The 23003-nt window shown below is 39.3% G+C and overlaps 2 protein-coding genes across 3 annotated transcripts in view; both read right to left on the bottom strand.

The window, feature by feature from the left end:
- Positions 1-11394, bottom strand: part of MPHOSPH8 (M-phase phosphoprotein 8) — a 51152-nt gene extending 39758 nt beyond the window's left edge. For both annotated transcript variants that reach the window (XM_041765667.1, XM_041765668.1), the window contains exon 1: positions 11000-11394. In XM_041765667.1, coding sequence (XP_041621601.1) covers positions 11000-11224 — 225 coding nt within the window. In that variant the 5' untranslated portion in view covers positions 11225-11394. The remainder of the gene's footprint in view (positions 1-10999) is intronic.
- Positions 11395-16207: 4813 nt separating this feature from the next.
- PARP4 (poly(ADP-ribose) polymerase family member 4) overlaps positions 16208-23003 on the bottom strand; it is a 106272-nt gene continuing 99476 nt past the window's right edge. The window contains exons 33-34 of the mRNA XM_041765436.1: positions 20614-20746; positions 16208-16593 (exon numbers count right to left, since the gene is read on the bottom strand). Coding sequence (XP_041621370.1) covers positions 16431-16593; positions 20614-20746 — 296 coding nt within the window. The 3' untranslated portion in view covers positions 16208-16430. The remainder of the gene's footprint in view (positions 16594-20613; positions 20747-23003) is intronic.

Here is a 23003-nt window from a genome sequence, read left to right as displayed (position 1 = left end):
ACTTTTTCCAACAAAAAATTTTAACTACTTATCTAGTTGTATACGATCCAGAAGGCTAGGAGGACCATCTTCTACCTTTTGGTTTGGCTTACTGATTAAGCTAAAAGAAAACTTGGCTACCAAGAAAATAGACTGTTTCTGGCATTTTGAAGATAAGTTTTTAAATCTCAGGGCTATCATGAAATTTAATACAAGGCAAAGCTTGGGCAATATTTGTATCTACAGGACTTCTATACAAGAACATATAATTCACAGATTTCACTTGTTTTGTACACTGTTGTATATCTAAGACTCAAAGGTCCTGACATAGTGATCCTCTAATATTTGTTTCTATAATAAATGAAACAAAACTGCTGAAATAAAGACCAGGAACAGTTATCAACAAATTAAATCTGGAGCTAGAATTGAGATGTGCTACTTAATACTTGAGAATGGTTGTTAATGCCCTTATTCTCATTGACTAGACTGAATTTAATTGATAATTAGCAGTAAATTTATAACTGTGTTCAATGTAGAAGTAAATGTTTACTAGTTTTTACTGTTTTTCATTGTCAGAAAAGATAGAAGAATTATATACAATCTCCCATATATACCTTCATATATATCCCCGTTGTCTTTTATCTTTATTTATATATATGTGTATATATATATATACACATATGTGTATATATATATATATTTTCCTGTCTCATTTTAAAGTAAATAAGACTTTTTAAAAGCTACATTGAGGGGTGGGGGGATGGAGTAACTGGGTGATGGGCATTAAGGAGGACACCTGATGTAAATGAACACTGGGTGTTATATGCAACTGATGAATCACTAAATTTTACCTCTAAAACTAATAATACAATATATGTTAATTGGTTTTATTTTTTTTTTTGTTATTTTTTTGTTAATTGGTTTTATTTTTATTTTTTATTATTATTATTTTTAAAATTTATGATAGTCACACAGAGAGAGAGAGAGAGAGAGAGAGAGAGGCAGAGACACAGGCAGAGGGAGAAGGAGGCTCCATGCACCAGGAGCCCAACGTGGGATTCGATCCCGGGTCTCCAGGATCGCGCCCTGGGCCAAAGGCAGGCGCTAAACCGCTGCGCCACCCAGGGATCCCCTGTTAATTGGTTTTAAATTAAAAAAAAAAAAGCTATCCTAAGTAACAGATGTACTCCTGTTTGTTATTTTTTATTTTATTTATTCATGACAGACACAGAGAGAGACAGAGGGAGAAGCAAGCTCTATGCAGGGAGCCTGATGTGGAACTTGATCCCGGGACTCCAGGATCATGCCCTGAGCTGAAGGCAGATGCTTAACCGCTGAGCCACCCAGGCCTCCCCTGTACTACTGTTTTTATGCACACATAAAAATAATGTGGCCCAGAGGTACCTGGCTAGCTCAGTCGGAACAGTATGCGACTCTTAATCTGAGGATCATGAGTTCAAGCCCTACATTAAGAGTGGAGCCTACTTAAAAAACGTGGCCCACAAATTAGGATCATTTTATTCAATACACCATTATTGTATTTTTACCAAGACTAAGCAAAAATGCTTTTTAAAGGCAGTTCTGCATACTATTGACTAAGATTTCTTTTTTTTTTTTTTTTTTTGACTAAGATTTCTTTTCTTTCCCCTTCGCTCATACAGGCCTCTTAAACCAGGCTGTCTCACCTTTATCTTCAGTTTTAACTATACCTTCACAGAAGCACTAAGTTATATATAATGGTTTTGTTTTTGCATACTATTTTGCTTAAAAAATGTACATATACTCTTAGTTGATATAAGCACTGTCACTTCACCCTGTTATTTAACTGAACCATAAAAGTCTATCAACTTAGACTTAGTTATGATGTTAAAATCATGAGGATTTTCAGGATTATCTTTAAAACTTAAGAATCTAAGTGTACTCTTTTCCCATTACTTCTTAGTTTCCATCCAACATCCTGCTGATGGCAGGATGTAGGCATCATCCTACATGTGGGAAAGGCAGTGTAAGCATGTTGAAGAGTAAAAGGTGAGGGAGTAGCACTTGGCTTTGGTTTGGAAAGCTTATTGCCTCGGTGGTTGTATGAATAAAATCAGGTAAGTGTTAAGTGTAAGCTAGAATGGTGCTCTGCAGTTCATGTAGAAAACTATTTCATATATTCTTCTCAGTCAGATTGGGTATTGAGCAGAAATGATAAACCAGAAATCCGGAGAAGCAAAAATTTGGAATATATATGATAAAGATTTGATAGTCATGAAACATTAAAAAGAAAAATTCTTGGGACACCTTGGTGGCTCAGCGGTTAAGCGTCTGCCTTCGGCTCAGGGTGTGATCTTGGAGCTCCGGGATGGAGTCAAACATCAGGCTCCCTGCATGGAGCCTGTTTCTCCTCCCTCTGCCTAGGTCTCTGCCTCTTTCTGTGTCTCTTATGAACAAATAAATACAATCTTTAAAAAAAAAAATCTTATACATGAATGAGAAAATAGGCAAAAGACACTATAGATAATTTTAAAATCTTGTTTATTGTAGTTTTACATATGTTTTTGGTATACATATATCTTAAATTTTGCCATTATAATCATTTTAAGGGTAAATTCATAGAAACAAATGGTATTAAGTACATTCACAGATACAGTTGTCACCACTATCCATCTCTAGAACTTTTTCATCTTTCCAAATTGAAGCGGTCTCTATTAAACAGTAAGTCCCCTTCCCCTGAAGCCCTGGTATCCATCATTCTATTTTCTGTCTTTATGAATTTACTTATTCTAGGTACTTCATGTAAATGAAATCATACAATAAATGTCTTTCTGTTTCTGGCTTATTTCACCTACCCCAATGTTTTCAGGGTTTATCCCTGCTACAGAATGTATAAGAAGTTCCCTCCTTTTTAAGATTGAATAGTATTTCATTGTATGCTTACACCACATTTTGTTTAACCATTCATCTGTTGATGGACAGTTAGGTTGTTTCCAGTTATTGGCTATTGTGAACAATACATTACTGGACATGGTTAAACAAATACCTGTTTGAGTTCCTACTTTCAGTTCTTTTGGGTGTATACCCAGGAGTGGAATTACTGGGCCATGAGGTAATTCTGTTTAATTTTTTGAAGAATAGCCAAACTGTTTTCCACAGCAGCTATACTATTTTACATTCCCACCACCAGTGTAAGAATGATCTAATTTCTCCACATTCTCACAAACACTTGTTTTCCATGTTTTTATTACAGCCACCTAGTAACTGGTGTGAGGTAGTATATCTCATGGTTTTGATTTGCATTTCCCTAAGGATGTTGAGCATCTTTTCGTGTGCTTATTGGTCATTTGTGTATCATTGGAAAAATGTTCCTTTGTCCATTTTTAAGTAGACAGTCTTGTTTGTTTTTACTTTTTTGGTCTTATTTTTGAATTGTAGCTGTTGTTTATATACTGTGGATATTAATCCCTTGTCAGAGGTGATTTGCAAATATTCTTTTCAGTTCTATGGGTTGCCTTTTCCCTATGTTGATACTTTTTTTGATGCACAAAATATTTTTAATTTTGATGAAGTCCTTTTACCTATTTTTTCCTGTTTGTGTTTTTGGAGTTACGTCCAATGCATTGTCAAACCCAAGGTCTTGAAGATTTACCCCTACGTTTTCTTCTAATAATTTTATATAGTTTTACCTCTTAAATTTAGGTTTCTCTTTAAATTCATTTTGAGTTAATTTTTGTATATGGCGTGAGGTAGGTCCAACCTCCCCTTTTTGCATGTGGAAATCGAGCTATTTCAGCACAATTTGCTTCCCTATTGACTGCACTTGATACCCTTATGAAAAATCAATAGGCCATAGAAATATAGGTTCATTTTTGGATTTTCTATGTCTATCCATATACCAGTACCATACTGTTTTAATCACTCAGCTTTGTAGTAAGTTTGCAAGTCATTTATTCTGTAGATTAAATTTATTCCTAAGTACTTTATTCTTTCAGGGGTCCCTGGGTGGCTCAGTCAGTTGAGCATCTACCTTCAGCTGGGGTCGTGATCTCAGGATCCTGGGATAGAACCCTGTCCGGCTCCCTGCTCAGTGGCAGTCTGCTTCTCCCCCTTACTCTCATGCTTTCTCAATAAAATCTTAAAAAAAAAAAAAAAAAGTATTTTATTTTTTTAGATGCTGTTATAAACAGAATTGCACACAGGTATGTGTTAGAGGAGGGGCAGAGGCAAAGAATCAAGCAGATTCCCCACGGAGCCCTGAAGTCAAAGGGGGAGGGAGCTCAATCCCAGGACCCAAGAGATCATGACCTAAGCTAAAACCAAGAGTTGGCACTTAGCTGACTGAGCCACCCAGGTGCCCTTGGAATTGTTTTCTTAATTCCTTTTTTGGTAGGAGCTTAGGAAGATGGTGGAGTAAGAGGACCCTGAGTCCACCCTGGCCCACATTTACTACTAGATATCCTCCACATCCAAGTCAATAAATTGGAGCGTGATCTGAAGACTGGCAGAACAAACTTCACAATTAAATATAGAGAAAAGGCTGCATCTGAAAGGTTTGGAAGGTCAGAAAGGTGGAGAGAGGCTATCAGCTGGAGGGAGGGATGTGTGTGAAGAGGGCAGAGAAACAGGTCCTCGAACCAGGTATCTCACATGGAGAAGACCCCATAACGTTTGGCTTTAAAAACCAGAGGAACAAACAAACAAACAAACAAACAAACTCAAAGGAGCTGAATTCTGTGAGCTTGTAAAACCAGTGGGGCTTGGAGCCCAGAGCTTTAAAAGTCAGCTGACTAACGCTGCACTGGCCACCAGTGAGCGATAGGGTAAGTGATAGGTGGGTTGCTGCCCTTAAAGAGACAACAGTGTGTGAAGAGGCAACATAAAAACAGCAGTTTAGGGCAACCCAGGGGCTCAGCGGTTTAGTGCTGCCTTCAGCCCAGGGCATGATCCTGGAGACCCAGGATCCAGTCCCACGTCAGGCTCCCTGCATGGAGCCTGCTTCTCCCTCTGCCTGTGTCCTCGCCCCCCCCCCCCCCGCCCGTGTCTCTCATGAATAAATAAATAAAATCTTAAAAAACAAACAAACCCAGCAGTTTATGGAATACCAGGGGGAAATGGGAAGCAGATTTGTTCATTCTGATTTCAGACCACATTGGGGGGACCTCTCTGAAAACAAAAGAGCTTGCATGTGCCATTTTCCTCCCTAGCCCACCAGCATAAACACAGAGTCACCTGTAAGAAGGGGAGCTGCACAGACACTTGCTACCTGACCCGCTAGCAGTATGCCATGCCCATGAGTTCTCCTCAGGAGTCACCCACTCCAAGCCTGCTAAGCCTTGCGTTCAAGGGGATTTTGTTAGTGCCATGTGCACCCCGCCCAAACACCCCCACCCACAATCATGTGCTGGGCTCAGCCATACCCAGTCATCCTCATGCAAGATGCGCAACCTTGCACCCCCTGCCACTCCAGGGCACAGCCTCCAGCTGCCTCAATGCTTCAGGGGATCTAGCACAGGACTAGCGGCCCAAATGAAATTTTGCTCACAACCCTGCCCTGCTCCAAAGTTCCCTGAAGTACACGCCCCTTCAGAGCTGGCCTGCCTGGGTCCCACTAACACCACAGACAGCAAGCATAGCCCACAAGAGGCAGAGTCAGTACAAATGACTACATTGAGAGGAACAGTGACACAGACACAACAGCAACGTGTAAACAACACACACAGGATACTCTAAGTGCCAGGTTCTGTGAACAGAGAACACTGTATGGCAGGGCATACCAGGACCTCCTCTTCATAAACTCACTACTTTCAAGAGCAGAAGACACAGCTGACTTTCTTAACAGAAACAGAGAGGCAGACAAAATGAGACAGAGAAACTCATCCCAAATGAAAGAACAGGACAAGGCCACAGCCAGAGATCTAAAGCAAAACATATATAAGTAACATGCTTGATGGAGAATTTAAAGCAATGATTGTAAGGATACTCACTAGAGTTGAGAAAAGAGTGGAAAACATGAGTGATACCCTTAACATAGAGATAAGGAATAACACAGCAGAGATAAAGGGCTCAATAAAAGAAATGAGAAACACACTTGATGGAATGAATACAGCACGGAAGAGCAGAGAAATGAATTAGTGACCAAGAAGACAGAGTAATGGAGAGTAATCAGCTGAACAAAAGAAACAATTACACAAAAGAACAGACTTAGGGAACTTAGTTACTCCATCAATCAACATTCATATTATAGGAGTCCCAAACAAGAGAGAAAAAAAGGGGCCAGAAAATTTTATTTAATGAAATAATATCTGAAAACTTCCCTAAATTGAGGAAGGAAACCGATATCCAGATCCAGGAGGCATCGAGAACTCCAAACAAAATCAACAAAGCAGATGCACACCAAGACAAGTTGTAATTAAATCTACAAAATATAGTGATAAAGAAAAAATCATAAAAACAGCAAAACAAAAGTCATCAGTAAGTTACAAGGGAAAGCCCATAAGATTACAGATTTTTTGGCTGAAACTTGGCAAGCCAGAAGAGAGTGGCATGATATATTCAGTGTGCTGAATGGGAAAAATCTGCATGATATATTCAGTGTGCTGAATGGGAAAAATCTGCAGCCAAGAATACAATATCCAGCAAGGCTATCATTCAGAATAGAAAGAGAGACAGAGTTTCCCAGACAAACAAAATAGGGATGCCTGGGTGGCTCAGCAGTTGAATCTTTTGCCTTTGGCTCAGGGTGTGGTCCCAGAGTCCCGGGATATCACACTTCCCTTTTGGAGCCTACTTCTCCTGTCTGTGTCTCTGCCTCTCTCTGTCTCTCATGAATAAATCAATAAAATCTTTTAAAAAATATATAAATAAATAAAGGAGTCTGTGACCCCTGTGACCACTGCAAGAAATCTAAAAAGGGACTCCTGAAGTAGAAAGGAGACCAAAAGTCACAGTATATAGGTATGAAATACAAAAGGAATAAAAATGACTATTTCTGTAAAAAATCAGCCAGGGAACCCACACCGACATACACATGCACACACAAAGAATATAAAATATACTAACAGTTGGCAAATTGAATTTAAATTTTAGAAAAAGGAAAAAATATATTAACATATACCTAGAAACCAGGGGAGGAGAAAAGAATGGGTTTTACCTTAAATGACCATCAACTTAATATAAACTGCCATATGCAGAGGAGACTATACATAAGCCTAATGGCAGGTTAAAAACAGAACTACCTTATGATCTAGCAATCATACTACAGGGGGTTTACCCAAAGAATACAAGAATACTAATTCAAAAGGATGTATGCATCCTGATGTTCATAGCATTATTTATAATAGCAAGATATGGAAGCAGTCTGTATCCTCTGATTGATGAACGGATAAAGAAGATATGAAACACATATACATGTGTGTGTATATATATATATATATATGCAACGGCATATTATTCAGCCAAAGAAAGAATAAAATATTTTTAAAAATATTTTATTATTTGAGAGAGAGCGAGAGATAGAGAACAGTGTGGGGGCAAGGAGAAGCAGACTCCCCGTTGAGCAGGGAGCCCAACTTGGAGCTCATTCCCAGGACCCTGGGATCATGACCGGACTTGAAGGCAGATGCTTAACTGACTGAGCCACTCCAGGCTTTAGTGTTGCCTTAAAATTGACAAGAACATACCATAAAAAATGCCAGTTATAATAATCAATAATATTTGGAATATGAAATTGAGATGTGTGCTTATTATTCATGTGTGCAAATGTGTGCAAATTATTCCCAAATTAGTTTCCCATATTTCCAGTTTCAAATTCCTAAGTAACAGCTGATTTGCTTGTTGGCAACATTAGGTCTTAAATAACCCAATTAGTTAAACAAATACTCAGTGTTAAACAATATATAAATACATGTCAGTTAAAATAATTCTTTTAAAGGACATGAAATATTTATTAATAACTCTCAAGTGTTTGGAAATTAGGCAATATATTTGCACATAATTTATGGAAATTGGAAAATATTTTTATCTGAATAAAAACACAGTATAAACATAATTTATGAGCTATAGCTAAATTAAGATCAGAGGTATATAATTTGAGGGGGCCTGGAGAGCTCCTTTGATAGAACATGAGACTCTTGATCTCAGGGATTTTAAGTCTAAGCCCCACACTGAATGTGGAGCTTATCTAAAAAAACAAAAACCTTTTTTTTGTTTTGTTTTTTTTTTGTTTTGTTTTTTTTTAAGGGGGCAGGGGATGCCTGGGTGGCTCAGCGGTTGAGCGTCTCCAGGGCATGATCCTGGAGTCCGGGGATTGAGTCCCACAATGGGCTCCCTGCATGGAGCCTGCTTCTCCCTCTGCCTGTGTCTCTCCCTCTCTCTGTGTGTCTCTCATGAATAATTAAAAAAAAAAAAAAGAGGGGGGAAGGGCAGAGGGAGAAGAAGAGAGAGAATCTTAAGCAGGCTCCATGCCCTGTGTGGAGCCTGATGTGAGTCTCGATCTCACAAACCATGACATCACAAACCATGACATTATGACCCAAGCTGAATCACTAGTAGGATGCTTAACTGATTGAACCACTCAAGTGCCCCCTCAAAAAGTCAGGTAAAACTAAACTCAAGTATCAAGGAAGGTATCCTTAAGTGGAAAAATCACAAAAGCAAGAAAGGTATTACCATATAATAATTCAGGACAGTGATTTCGGGGGATGGAAGAGAATACTGAACGGTAATGGGATTCAAAAGAGGTTTCTAGGGCTAGCAGTCTAATATTTCCTGACTTAGGTGGAGGTTATACAGGTGTTGGCTTTATGATAATTTACTAAGTTATATAATTAAAATATTCATACACTTAAAAAAATCAAGTCAAATTCCCATAAATATTAAAAAGTGCCAGCTTTTGGCTTCAAAACCCCAAGATCTGTCAGATTAATTTAACTGTTCTGAAAACACACAAAAAATTACATTTAGCAATAAAATGAAATAAAGAACATGGCCAATATATAAATGTAGCATTAATGCCATTCCTCCAAGCCATCACTCATCATCATGACAGTTTTAGTAACAGAATACCAGTCTGATGGCTTATGAACAGAAATACCATAGACCTTAAGGAAGCCAAACAAACAGCTACCAGGACCCTTAAGGTTTTCAATTGGCTGGCTCCCTTAGCAGTACTTAAAAAGTAACCAGTGTAGTCCTGTTCTGCTGAGCTAATACTTTTCATCTTATACATCATTCTCAAGAGCACCTAAAAATACAATGCACTGAGAACTAGATTTTTCACCTAACTTTACATCGTTTACTGTCTTCAACATTTAAGCTTCTTAGTTTCATCTGCTTTTGACTAGAATATGTACATTTCCTACAATTGTTTGGGACCAGGAATATTAACTATAGTGGAATTAAATAAATTTTTAAAAATATAAAAATTATACTTACAGGCGAATCACCTTAACTTTAAAGATATTACTTTCCTAACCAAATATTTTTCTAAATATCTTCTATGTGCCAAGCACTGTGTCAGATAAAGGAGATAAAAAACAGCCCAAGATTGGATCTACTCTCATCTCAAGGTACTTTTGTTATATATTTGGAAAAATTACACCAAAAAGAGTTCCTATCTACTGTATTGCAACTAGCAATAATAGTAATACATTGGATATCAACAATTTATTCCCGACAAATTTTTCAGCGTCTGCAACTGTGTATGCTACAATTAATCTCCATATCCTCAGTACCTAATGCTGCATCTAGCACACGGCGTGTGAAGAAAAAAAAGTTTGCTAAATAGTCAAACAGAAAATAATAGATAATATAAAAAGAAGACAGAGACCCTATCACCATACGGGCCCTTTGGTCACCTCACACTTACCTACTGACACAGACTGTCTCCCTACTTGTGCACCCTCTCTCCTCATCCCACCCTGCAGTCCATGACTCATTTAGTCATTTAATCTTCTGAGTACCAGTAATACAAAAATTAGTAAGAATCATATTTCCTTTAACCAGTGAGCCTACCATGTAGCAGAGAGACAAACACGTATATAATAATGCTTTAAAGCTCAGAGGTCCGACCCGCTGCTAGGAGGGCAAACTTGAAGATCTCACTCCGCAGGGATTCCCAGGGAAACTGATCCTCAGAGAGACCTGAGACTGGGGGGCGGGAGAACCGGGGGGGGGGGGGGGGGGGTCTAGGGTCAGTATGACTGAGGAGTCAGGACTACAGCGTGGTTGCGCTCCCGTAACAAAGTGAGAGGGGGGATCCCTGGGTGGCGCAGCGGTTTGGCGCCTGCCTTTGGCCCAGGGCGCGATCCTGGAGACCCGGGATCGAATCCCACGTCGGGCTCCCGGTGCATGGAGCCTGCTTCTCCCTCTGCCTGTGTCTCTGCCTCTCTCTCTGTCTCTCTGTGTGACTATCATAAATAAATAAATGAAAATTTAAAAAAAATAAATAAAATAAAAACACTCTTGACTTGAACAACTGGAAAAAGCATTTAAAAAAAAAAAAAAAAACAAAGTGAGAGGGAAGACAACGGTCAGACTTGGAAGGCCTCTAAACGCCACCCTCTTGGGCGAGATTCCGGGGATGAACGGGAATCCCCGTGGATTTTAAGGCAGAAAACGGACCAAGCTTTGGAGAGCACTGGACGGACGACAAGCAGCCCGGACGGGGATGGGAGGCGGCCCACAGTCTCCTCCCGGAGCAGAGCAGCCGCCCTCTCGAGGAGGCAGGCCGACACCGCCGCGGATCCTGCGGCAGCTGGCGGCCCTCCGAGGCTTCCCGCCCCCAGCCACGCAACCCGGCCAAAGTTCCTGAAGGAGCCCCGCTACCGAAACCCGCACGAGCCCGCGGCCACAGCCGGAGTCCGCCCCCAACACCCGCACGCTGGCCGGGGAGCAAGCGGTCCTGCTCCTTCCCGCCCACGTCGAGGGCACAACTCCCGGAGGGCTCCCCGTGTACGCACGGCCGCCCTCCGAAGCCCCTCCGCTCCCGCCTCACCGCACGCCCTGCACGCCCAGCGCCGCCGCCCCGCCGCACACCTACCCCCTCGGTCTTCATGTCCAGGATCTTTTCCACCTCGAATACATCCTCCCCGTCCTCCTCGCTGTCTCCGGCTGCCTCCGCGCCTCTTGTGGCTGCGTCCTTCTCTTCGCCCGCTGCTCCGACACCTTCTCCTTCAGCTTCAGGAGACTCCACATTGCCGGCGGCACCTGAGACAGGACTCGCACTCACGCTCGCTCCCTCGGCGACCGTCGCCGCCGCCATCATCGGAGCCCAGCAAACCGCCGACGAAGAGCGGCTGCGACACACACCCTGGCGGTTCTTCGCGCTCCGCGCTTGGCCCGAATCCACGTGACGCTGCTAGGGAGACCCGCCAATAGCGGCCTCCGGACCCTGGAGCGACACACACACCCACCAATCACGTCGAGGCGGGCGCGCTGGAGCCCGCGGAGTCTACGGGAAGTGAGTGGGCGGGCCGAGGGGCGCCCGGGAGGAAGGGCGGGGCGAATAGGCCGTGAGAGTGAGGCGCTGGGCAGCTGCGGCGCTGGGGAGGCGCGGGGAAGGGCAGCTCTGGAGCTCCTGGGGGGAAGGGCAGGAACGGCCGGTTGGGATGGGCGGAGAGGGAGGGGCTTGTCTGGGCGCCGGAGAAAAGGGAGAGAGGCGGGCTCACCCGGCGGGGAAGGGGCGACCGGGGCACCGCGGAGGGCGGCTATTCGCCTTGGAGAAGGAGCTCAAGCGCCTGAGGGGACCGACTGCTGCTGGGGCCTGACGGCTGTGCCTGAGGGAACCGACCGCTGCTGGGACCTGACGGCCGCCCTGAGGGGACGGACAGTTGCGAGGTTCCCCAGAACAGCAGCCCACCTCTGCCGGGACCGGAGCGGGCCGGACCTGCGGTGTGATTGAGATTCGTTAAACGCGTGTGGACGATACAAACATCACTCAGTGCTGTTATATTCTAGTATTGTTTACAGATAGGAAAAACATTTTAAGTATCAGGCCAAAACTAATTGTTTTTCAAGTTCTAGGGATTTTCCCCCCCCATTGAAAATATCTGGACGTGATAAAATTATTTTGTCCACCTTACGGATGATTGACAAAGATAGTCACCCAGAGTTGCTATGATAACCCACCTAAGGGTAAAATAGTTTTCTCACTTTGGATTCAAATGAAATTGTGGTATCGAGCTTTTAATTTTTTTAATCTGCTAAGTGTCATTTATTTAAGTTATCTATACCCAACTTGGGGCTGAAATTCAGGACCTGGAGATGAAGAATGGCAAGCTCTTCGGACAGACAGCCAGGTGCCCCAAGGAGTTTTTCATGTTTGTTTCTTTGAATGGTGGACTTAATTTATAAGATTTACTCTTTTAAATGAACGCTGAAGTTTACTGAAGAATCATCTATGGTCCAGCAGATCCATTTGGATGATGTAGGAAAGACGTTAGGATTCTAAGCCAATGGCCAAGAAAAAATTCTTGAGACGTCTTTGGTGCAAAGAAGTGGTTTTATTGGGACACCTGGATAGCTGAGCGGTTGAGGGCGTCATCCTGGTCTGAGGATCCAGTTCCACATCGAGCCCCCCTTGAAGAGCCTGTTTCTCCCTCTGCCTATGTCTCTGCCTGCCTCTCTCTGTGTCTCTCATGAATAAATAAAATCTTAAAAAAAAAAAAAAAAAAAGGTGGTTTTATGAAAGCACCAGAGGGGACCTGTAGGCAGGAAGAGCTGTCCCGGGGTCATGAGGAGTGACATGTTGTATACTTTCAAGTTGGGAGGGGGTTAGGGAGAGAGTTCAGTCTCTAAGGAATTTTGGAAGCAAGGTTTCCAGGATTTGAGGGGGCTGGCTATTGTTGGGAAAGGTCATTTATTATGTCTAATAAACCTTAGTCACGAGAACCTTCAGATGAATATCAACAGGCCATATGCTTGGGGAAGATAGATTCCCAAGATCTTGGAGAGTTGGACTAAGATTGCCTTTTGCCTTTAGCAATGTATCAACATCGAGGCAGCTGAGTCTCTAGAGGAAGGTCACTCTGTTTCAAGGACTTGTCAAGGGGCTGTAAGTAGTAGGAAATTTAATAATTTTTCATTTGCCATTGTTTCCCACATCATGGAGAGGCTCATCAGATCTTAAGTAGGGTTTACTTTATTTGTTTAGCTCACTAAATGCATCCTGTGTAACATGACTATACCAAGCATTAACAATACAAACAACAATAGAACATGGTATTAAAATTCAGCTGACTAAATCTGAAGATCTTATTGGCTTTATTCAACAATTGGGGTAGCATCCTATCCAGCAAATAGAAAGGAGCTCCAAAGCAATGCAGGACAGGCTTTTCATAGCAGAACAGGGGTGGGGCAAGGAAATCATAAACAAAAGAAAGGATTATTTCAGACCAATTCACTGTCTTTTGGGGGAGGGATGAGGTCTATCCGGAGGATTACCTCACTAGTATTACCAGGAAATTCCAGACTACTGGTTAAGATTCTATTCCTAGAAGAGGCTGAAATTGCAGTTAGGTTGTGCATCAAGCCTTGGTTTGCTGATGTGGGACTTGGCACAGATAATTCCATTTTGGGCCTGTTGTCTCTTAACAGTCCCTCTGCCCTTCACAGACTCTTAACCTATAAAGGAAGATACGCAACAATTCTAATAATTAAATATCTTTTTAAAGTAATTTTTAAAAATATTTTATACTTGACAGTACACAAGCAGGGGAAGCAGAAGGCAAAGGGAGGGGCAGAAGGAGGCTCCCTAAGGAGCAGGGAACTGGACGCAGAGCTCCATCCCAGGACTCTGGGATCATGACCTGAGCCAAAGGCAGATGCTTAACCAACTGAGCCACCCAGGTGTCCCTTGAAGTAAGTTTTTAAAAATACTATAATCAAACAACATTAGTTGATGGGGAAAGCTCATTCTTTCAGAAGAATTTCAGTTAATCGTAGAAGAAAAGATAGAGAATCACAATGTTTCATGAAAATAATTTCAGCAACAAAACTGTTAGGTGAAAGACTGATGAGGAATTGGCTGCCAAAGAATCCCTTCACGGACTATTTGTTGGTTGTAGGGGAAACACAGCTTCACATTGGAAAACCCACTGATCATTGTTAGCATTGCTAAAAGAACAACCAAACTATATGGCTCCTGTTGATAAAAATATTGATCCTTAATCTATTCAGGACCTTAGATCAAATTTCCAGTTTACAAGAAATATGGGGAAAGAAAAAATGGAAACAGACAAATCCAGAATGTGGGACAATCCTATAGGACAACTGACCTTGTTTCTTTAACAAGTCAATAGCAAAAGAAGAGGGAAGAGAAGACTGTTCTCAATTTATAAAAATCTGGCAAAATCTCTTAAATGACAGGATTTATGTTCATTATACTATTTTCTTGGCTTTTATGTATTTTTGAAATAAAAATTTTAAGTATATATATATATATATATATATATATATATATATTCACTGTAAAAATTTTTAACCAATTCAAATATATAGGATAGAAACAAAGTTCCTATTCCTCAAAGGTAACCAGTTTGGAATATGACATGACAGACTTTTATCTCATACATGTATAAACACCCATTTATATAATTTTTAAATGAACTCTATTCCATATTATTCTGCAACTGAAATATATATATGTGCATATATAACATATGCATGTGTGTGTGTCCATATTTTTGCAAGATGAATTTCTAGAAGTGGAATTCCTATTAGTGAAATGTTTTTGTTTTTTGTTTTTTTTTTTTAGTGAAATGTTTAGATCAAGGAGGGTAGTGATTTAAATTTGGAGAAATTGCAAATACATTTACTAGTATATGTTTCCAGTGATAACATAAGGAAGTCTATTTATCTTCACACACTCTGCTACTAGGTACTATCAATCTTTTATCCTCTAATCTGATAGAACAAGAAAAGAATTTACCTTCTGTGATTATATCAAACAAGCAGACAAGGCCAAGGGCAAGACCTGATTGATTTAGCCAGTAAAGACATAACAAGCCATTTTAGATTTAGATGGTTTATTACTTACATAAACAGCAAGAGAAAGAGTAGTCAAAGATGCCAGCTCCCCTTGGTCCTTGTCCCACACCCCCAAAGGAGCTAGATAATTTTGATGTGTGTCGTGGGACACCTCATTGCTGAGGAGTCAATTCTTAATGCAGCTAGGATTTTTAGTCTCCAACTGTCTCCTGAGCTTTACATCGCTTCAGAACTGGGAGGTGATGAGAAATAGTCTTAAGTCTACCTCCCAGGGAGACAGGCAGATGGAGAAGGCCTCACAGTAATTCCTCACAAACTTCCCATCCTCTGAGTGCATCACAAGGCATTCTGCCAACCCTCAATTATAGCTGTGGTTCTAGTCCAGGGAATTAGGAGGGTCACACGGCAGGTTAATGGAAGTCACTCAAGATGAAGGCAGGACTGGCAGTAGAAAGGGAAATCCTGAACCATGTGAATGAGGGTAGGAACTGGGCACATGGCAAATGACAGCAATGAGGACAGATTGGAGGACAGCCAAAAGAATGAATCTCAATGAAACCAGGGTTTTTTTTTACATAAATATAGAGGTAATCTGGAAGTGGTAGTGTGGAGGAAGGTGGAAAGTGACCTTACAGCTTTCATGAAAAATGAAATGGATCATAAACCAAAATGTAAAATGCAAAATTTAAAAAAAATAAATAAAATGCAAAATTTATAAAACTTCTACAAGATAACATAGGAGGAAATCTAGAGGACTTTAGGATTTTAGATAGATCCATGAAAGAATTACTTAGGATACCTAGCTTTTCTAAGTGACAAAAAATGTATCAAGGGATCTATAGTTTAGGAACCACACCAGGGAGCATGCATACAAGGGCAAAGGTCTGGAGACTCAGGACCCAGGAAACAGGCTTGTACGCCAGGAACACTGACATCAGCCAAGACCTTGTTTCTGTCTAGCTTACTAAGTCCAGCTGGGCCATTCTCTACTAGAGTCTTTAAAGAGGAGAAGGAAATGAGGCTCCAGGACCAGCCAGTTTTATCACCTTAAAACTTTTAAACACAAAAAATCTGTAATGTTGTAATATTAATTTTATTATCACTTCTTAGTTCATTAAAATAATCAATTATTTTATTTTTTACTTTTTAAAAAGATTTTATATTTGAGATAGAGTGAGCAAGAGGAGAGAGAGTACGAGGTGGCAGGAGAGGGAGAGGGAGAAGCAGATTCCCTGCTGAGCAGGAAGCCTGATGTGGGGGCTCCATTCCAGAATCCTGGGATCATGACCTGAGCTGAAGGCAGACACTTAACTGACTGAGCTACCCAGGCACCCCTGTTTCTGTTTATTTTAAAGTGAGTGCTATACTGAATAAAATCATAATTAAACTTCATTATAGGTATCTATAGATATCTGATTATTTTGTACATGGAAGCATGAGTAATGTTTAAAAAACAACTTCAGTTGATTCAGCCTTGACTGTAATTAAGAAGTCTGTAAAGAGAAGTGGTGCCCCAATAGCTGTTTAGTGGCAGAGTCCCAATCTTGACCCAACTCAAGCCGTTGGCAGATAGATGGATATTGTCCTTCAGTTCTTCTTACCCATTCACTTGCTTTCTTTATTTCTTCAAAAGCCCAGGGGATAGTTCTAGAATAAAAATAAATGGTTCCAACAACATCAGAATATAATTACCTAGGAAATGTAATGTGGTACCAAACCTAGCACATTATATCAGACAAAATAATTCTGTCAAAAATTAAGATATTTTAAAAAAGCAATTCTCTCTGACATTTTAGGAAAGTTCTATCAGACTGACACAGTGATTTTAACTTATCCAACACATTTTAAAATATATTAAGCTCATCACTTTCCAGCTTCCAAATGCTTCATAGACTTCCTTGGTCCCTCCAGGACAACTCAAGCCTTCTCTAGATTTTATATGATTTTTTTTGTTGTTTTTTGTCATCTCCTTTCCATTCTTCTTGATCTAAATCCATCCATTCTTCAAGCAGAAACTCAATACTATTTTACAAACCAGGTTTCTATTTCTCTCTCCTTTTTACTGTACCAGGAATTCTCAATTTGATCAGTTAGCAAAATACCTAAGACTCACCCATAAAACTTTCATATAGTTAATTCTGTCACACAAATCAGAAACCATGTACTACCAAATTGTGCATAACATAAAAACTTTAAGTTTGTGTGCATAAAATGATGTCAAACATTCAAGACTGTCAAATATTCAAAAGTCTATGCAGGACTCAGAAAAATTCTGAGATTTTTCATTATTAGTTAGCTACTTCCTCATTAATCATGTCATCTGCTAGAATTTATTAGCAAGCAAGTGGTAACATATACTACAGTGAAAAAAATTCTTTGGGGGGAAACTAAAAATTTGGAAAATTCTCTCCATCTTCCTGATTTTTTTCCCTGTAAACTGAGGAAGGGCCATTAGTATAGTATGATGTCTAAAAGCTGGGTTCAAACCCTGACTCTGAAATCACACAATGTTGGCTATGATGAAGCTTTCATTCAAGACTAGAAGTCTCAGTTTCCTCAATTATAATAATAATATGAGATCCTAGGGGTTTGTCGTGGGGATTAGCAAAATACATGCATGTCACAGGCTTTAGTAACCCCTGGCACAGAGCAGGCAATCAATAAATGTTAATGAATATCATGATGACACAAACATACTAAATGGTGAGCATGTCCAAAGTGCTTAAAAGGCCTGTTTCCCAGTAATCATTAGTCTACTTATAGTTATGGACTACTGAAAGCAACAAAACTCATTTTAAATATTCTCACTAATTCAATTGGTCTTCCTTTAGCTGGTCTCTAAGCTTTTGACTGACCATCCCATACTAGTATGAAGGTTTTGTTCATATACCCCCTTCAATGTGCTATTAGTGTGCATTAATGTTATATGTTATCATGAAGCAGAAAAATAAAAACAAAAAGAAAAGTTAAAATTAAATATGCAATCAACAGGGAATAAATATTACTATTATGAAAGCGCCAACAAAACTTTTTGCTCTCATAGTAACAGTCATATGGTAAAAGCAATGTGATGGAATATACTTCATTATTTTTGAAAATCTTGGTTTAATACTTTATAATACTGCAATTCAAAAGTAAGTTCAAAGTTATTAATACTTGTTCTAATGGCTATCATAGTTGTGATGCCAGACAGGCCAAGATGGAGGGCCTTACACCCCTCGCCAAGAGGGTTCTTGGCCTTTTGAGAGAGAGAATTCAAGAGCAAGCCATGTAGAGAAAGGGACAAAAATTTGTTAAGTATACAAGTAAGAAAGGAGCTACTTCATAGATAAAGTAGTAGTCTCTCTTCCCAGGGGAGGAAAAGGACCACCCCCCCTCCTGCTTCCAACAAAGAGTTTTAGAAGGTTTTGTTTTGTTTTTGTTTTTTTTTTAATTAGCCAATCCTATAAGGAAGGGCTTACTCTTTAACTCTGGATTTAACATTTACATTGGGTAGTTAGTTTTCCATTGTTTTAGAGTCATGGAATTACCCGCAAAAGCAACCTCCAGCCTTTATGACTTTTACTGCTGGAGGGAGTGGGGCCTTGCGGTCTTCTATCATTTATATCTTATGACTCTTTTTAAGACTTGTTGACTTTTATGTTAAGGGTCAGCCTAAAAACCAAAATGGCTTTATTTTGGCCAACTTGTCTCCTAAGCCTCTCTTCCCTTCTGTCTCAGTTGAAAAAGACATAAATAGAAGAAGTGCCTCTTTGGTTGTGCCTATTAAGTCAAATATTAACTTGTCAGTCCTGTCTACTAGTTCTTTGAAGTATTCTTCTTGATATTCACTTAATAAATTTCCATCTTTCTCAAAGAGTTGTTTGGCAAGCTCATGAGAAAGTGTTGCTTTTCTTAAAACTGGAAGTATAAATTACATACAGCAAAATGCTCAATTTATTATTTTCTGAGTACCTGTTTTGTGTTTGATGCTGTTAGGAATTGAGAATTTAATCAGTCTTTCTGAAAGGGTAAAAACAGATCTGCTTATTTATTTTAATTTCATCTGCAAATAGGTATCTCTAAGCGATAAGAACTTTTTCTTAAACATGACTTAAAACAGATATAAATAATTCTTTAATATCACAAAATATCCAGGTAATGTTTATTTTTTTATTTTATTTTTTTTTTTTAATTTTTTTTTATTTATTTTATGATAGGCACACAGTGAGAGAGAGAGAAGCAGAGACATAGGCAGAGGGAGAAGCAGGCTCCATGCACCGGGAGCCCGACGTGGGATTCGATCCCGGGTCTCCAGGATCGCGCCCTGGGCCAAAGGCAGGCGCCAAACCGCTGCGCCACCCAGGGATCCCTCCAGGTAATGTTTAAATCTCTCTCTCTCTCTTTAATAAAATGGGTTTTGTCATCAGAATCCAAAGTAGGCCTAACATTGCCTTGGGGCCACATGTCCTTTAATTTATAGCTTCCACTCATCCCCTCTTTTTCCTTTTGCCACTTATTTCCTCACATTCTAGACATTACTGATAGGAGTTCCTGGAATAATTTAATATATTCAATCTCTTCTCTCTGGTTTCTTGTCTTTATTGTGCAAAATATTTACCTGGTTTCAAAGTCAAAAATATAAAACAATGTATATGAGGAGAAACCTAGTTTCCAACCTGTCTCTACATCCTCCCCCTATAGATTTTTTTTATTAGTTTTGCTATTTTCCTACTTCTCTTCTTTTTAAAAATATCATGAGCAAATTATATATGTATGTATATATACATATACATTATATGTATATAATGTATTATATATTATGTATTATGTATTATAATTATAATAATTTATAATAATATATAATATTAATAATTAATAATTATATATAATTAATAATATATAATATATAATATTATAATAATTATAATTATGTATTATAATAATTATGTAATTAATTATTACATTATGTATTATATATGTATGTATATATACATATATTGTGTGTATATGCACACACATAAAGAGCGACCATTTGCATGGGGTATGGATGGAATTTTTGTAAGTAGGGAGGCTTCCTGTGTGCCTCAATGCCTCTTGTGGTGCCAGAGGTCACCCCAAGAATTAGGAGCAAAGGCCCCAGAAACGGTTCTCTCTACACTGTCATGTTATGGCACAAAATTTTAAGTGGTCACAGATTTCTAAATTTGGACTTAGTCTTCAAAAGAAGTTATATGTGTCAAGGCAGGACTTTAAAATGTGTTTTATTTAACAGTTAGCTAGTTTGATGTATAACTTTTAAATACTTAGACATACAGTATGTGGGTTTCCATCTATATTCTTGTGCCAAGCCCTGCAATTACTGGCAACGGGCCTGGTCCCAATAATCATATTGTGGATTTTCCAAAAGCACATAGAATCAATATGACATATTGAAAAGAATACTAAACCAGGAACCAAAGATCCAAATTCCAGTGTACGCTATACTTAAACATGCTGAGCCCTGGTTTTTCATGGAACCTAAGAGGCAAAAATATTGTTCCCTGCCTATGACCAAAGAGTACAGACAAGATATTCCTTGTGAATAATTTCTCTTTGTTCTTAGAATTCCATGTAGCTTCTTGTAAAATTTAGTTAAGAAATGGTCAGAAATATACGCAAGTTGCTTAATACTATAATTAAAGCCACCTGGAAATGGAAGCATCATCCAACTTCATCAATGATTTGAAGACTATTCCCTTATGTTCCAACGTGGTGCGAAGAAACTGTAGCACCAGAAATGTGGCAATCAGGTCCAGGAGACGCTTTCTTCCTTTTATACCTAAAAGTGGAAAACTCTTATATTTATTGGAAACTCTGTATCTCAAACTGTGCCCATTTATAAAAGTTCTATTAAAGAATTATAATACTATTAAACCATAATACATTAGCAGATCTTAAAACTCTATAATTCTCTTCAAGATCCTTAACTAGCCTGTTATTTAAATAAAGAATGAGGATGAATGGAACCAGTGCCTCAGCATCCCGAGGGGTGTCAGGAAGCAATTACATCTACAGCTCCACTCTTTTGCCATGTTTAATAAACAGAAATGCATGAAGTTTGTGAAAGAAATTCAGTTTCTAGGCTCCTCCTACAAATAGCTTAGAGGAATAAACCTAAATATACAAGATAAACAATTGATACGGCTGGGTAGGTCATCCTATCAAATTATGTCTAGTGATTTGTGCTGTTGAAATAAATTTCTAGACCCAAAATGAAGCTGCTATTGCCCAGGGTGCCACATCCAGCAAAACAAAAACCTAGATAACTTTTGTGTCCCTGTAAAACTCCCCTTGATTAGAAACACTATATATCCAGTCAGTCAATTCCCCCAAACCAAACCAACTCTGGGTGCTATCTTATTGCCTGGTTTTTGACCTTTCTAAATATGGTCAGATATGAAACCCCAACCAGTCAACATAAGGTAAGTACTTCTTCCTTGTTTTCTGCTTGTCTCTTTCTAGAAGACCTTGCAGCCCTGTCCCCTTACTTTGTAGTTCTCTGGACTCTTGAGAGTAGATAGTGTAAAATAAACATTTTTTTTTAGATCAACTAAATTGTCTTTTCATTTTTTAAACAGTATCTACAGGTAACCAGTGTTATATATTCAAACCAAGATATTTTACTATTTTATAAAATACCAAACTTGAAAATGAAAGTTTATGTATATTGAGCTGGAAATTAACAACCCATTTTAATTTTCTTTCTTTCTTTTTTTTTTTTTTTGCTTACCATTTTAATTTTCCTAAATGCAAGTCACGTATTTGAAATCATTTCCTATAAAAAAATTAGATTTCAAGTATTTCTATTTTTCTAATCTCACATTTCATGAAACCAAACTTTTAACATCTATCTTGAGTGGATTCAGAATAAGCCACCCTAGAACATGCTTTTATTTTGAGCTGAGGTAAAACTTTTCACCTCCCCCTTAACTGCCTAAAAGAAATGAGAAAAAGGGCTTGTATCAGGAAAAGAGCTATATTACCAGAGATAACTTTTTCACTGGAGAAATGTATCTGCATGGGAAGGCAACGTCCATTTACCAAGCATTTCCTCCATTCACCTTCCTATGAATTCTCCTGCCCCTCCTCCTTTGCTTGAAGCCCCGGACCTCTCTTCCTTTCCTTAGCTCAGTTGCCTGGCTGCCCTTTGAGTCTCACATCTTTGTACAGGTATATATGTGTGTACATAATAAAAATGGTTTGTTTTTCTCTTGTTAATCTTGGTGTCTCAGCCAAGAAACCAGAAGGGGAAAGGAAAATTATTTTCTTCCCCTGCCATCTTCATCATTAGAGTCACAGTGAGTTGTCTGCTAGTTTCCCAGGTAAATTATCTTCATTTAAATCTTATTTTTTTTAAAGATTTATTTATTATCATAGAGAGAGAGAGAGGCAGAGACACAGGAGAGGGAGAAGCAGGCTCCATGCCGGGAGCCTGACTCGATCCCGGGACTCCAGGATCGCGCCCTGGGCCAAAGGCAGGCGCCAAACAGCTGAGCCACCCAGGGATCCCTCATTTAAATCTTAGATGCTTGGTATGTAGCACTGTTAACATCAGTACAGCATAGACACTTAATTTTTTTATTATGAAATATTTTAAGCACACAGGAAAGAGAATATGATGAATATTCCTATCACTGCGTAGCTGGTCACTTTTTAACATTTTCCCACATCTGCTTCAAATTCTTTACTGATTAATTGATTGAAATGCCTCTCTTTTCTTTAGAAAAAAGAATATATTGGAAAGTTGAAGCCATCTTGTATATGTCCTCCAGTTCCTAGCTCTTCAAACATAAATACTATTTGGATCTTGCAATTTGCATTCCCATGATGTATGTTGCTTTTGTTGTTGTTTTGTAAGAAGTGCCTCGCTGTTTTCCAAAGTTAGTTTCTAGATGTCATGTGTTCTCCCTTGCTTAATTAATTAAATGTATTCTTCCTCTTTTTTTAAAAAAAGATTTTATTTATTTATTCATGAGAGTCACAGAGAGAGAGACACAGAGACATAGGCAGAGATAGAAGCAGGCTCCATGAAGGGA

The sequence above is a fragment of the Vulpes lagopus genome, chromosome 8 (genome assembly GCF_018345385.1).
Source record: "Vulpes lagopus strain Blue_001 chromosome 8, ASM1834538v1, whole genome shotgun sequence".
Lineage (NCBI taxonomy): Eukaryota > Metazoa > Chordata > Mammalia > Carnivora > Canidae > Vulpes > Vulpes lagopus.
This window is presented reverse-complemented; position numbering and strand designations above follow the sequence as displayed.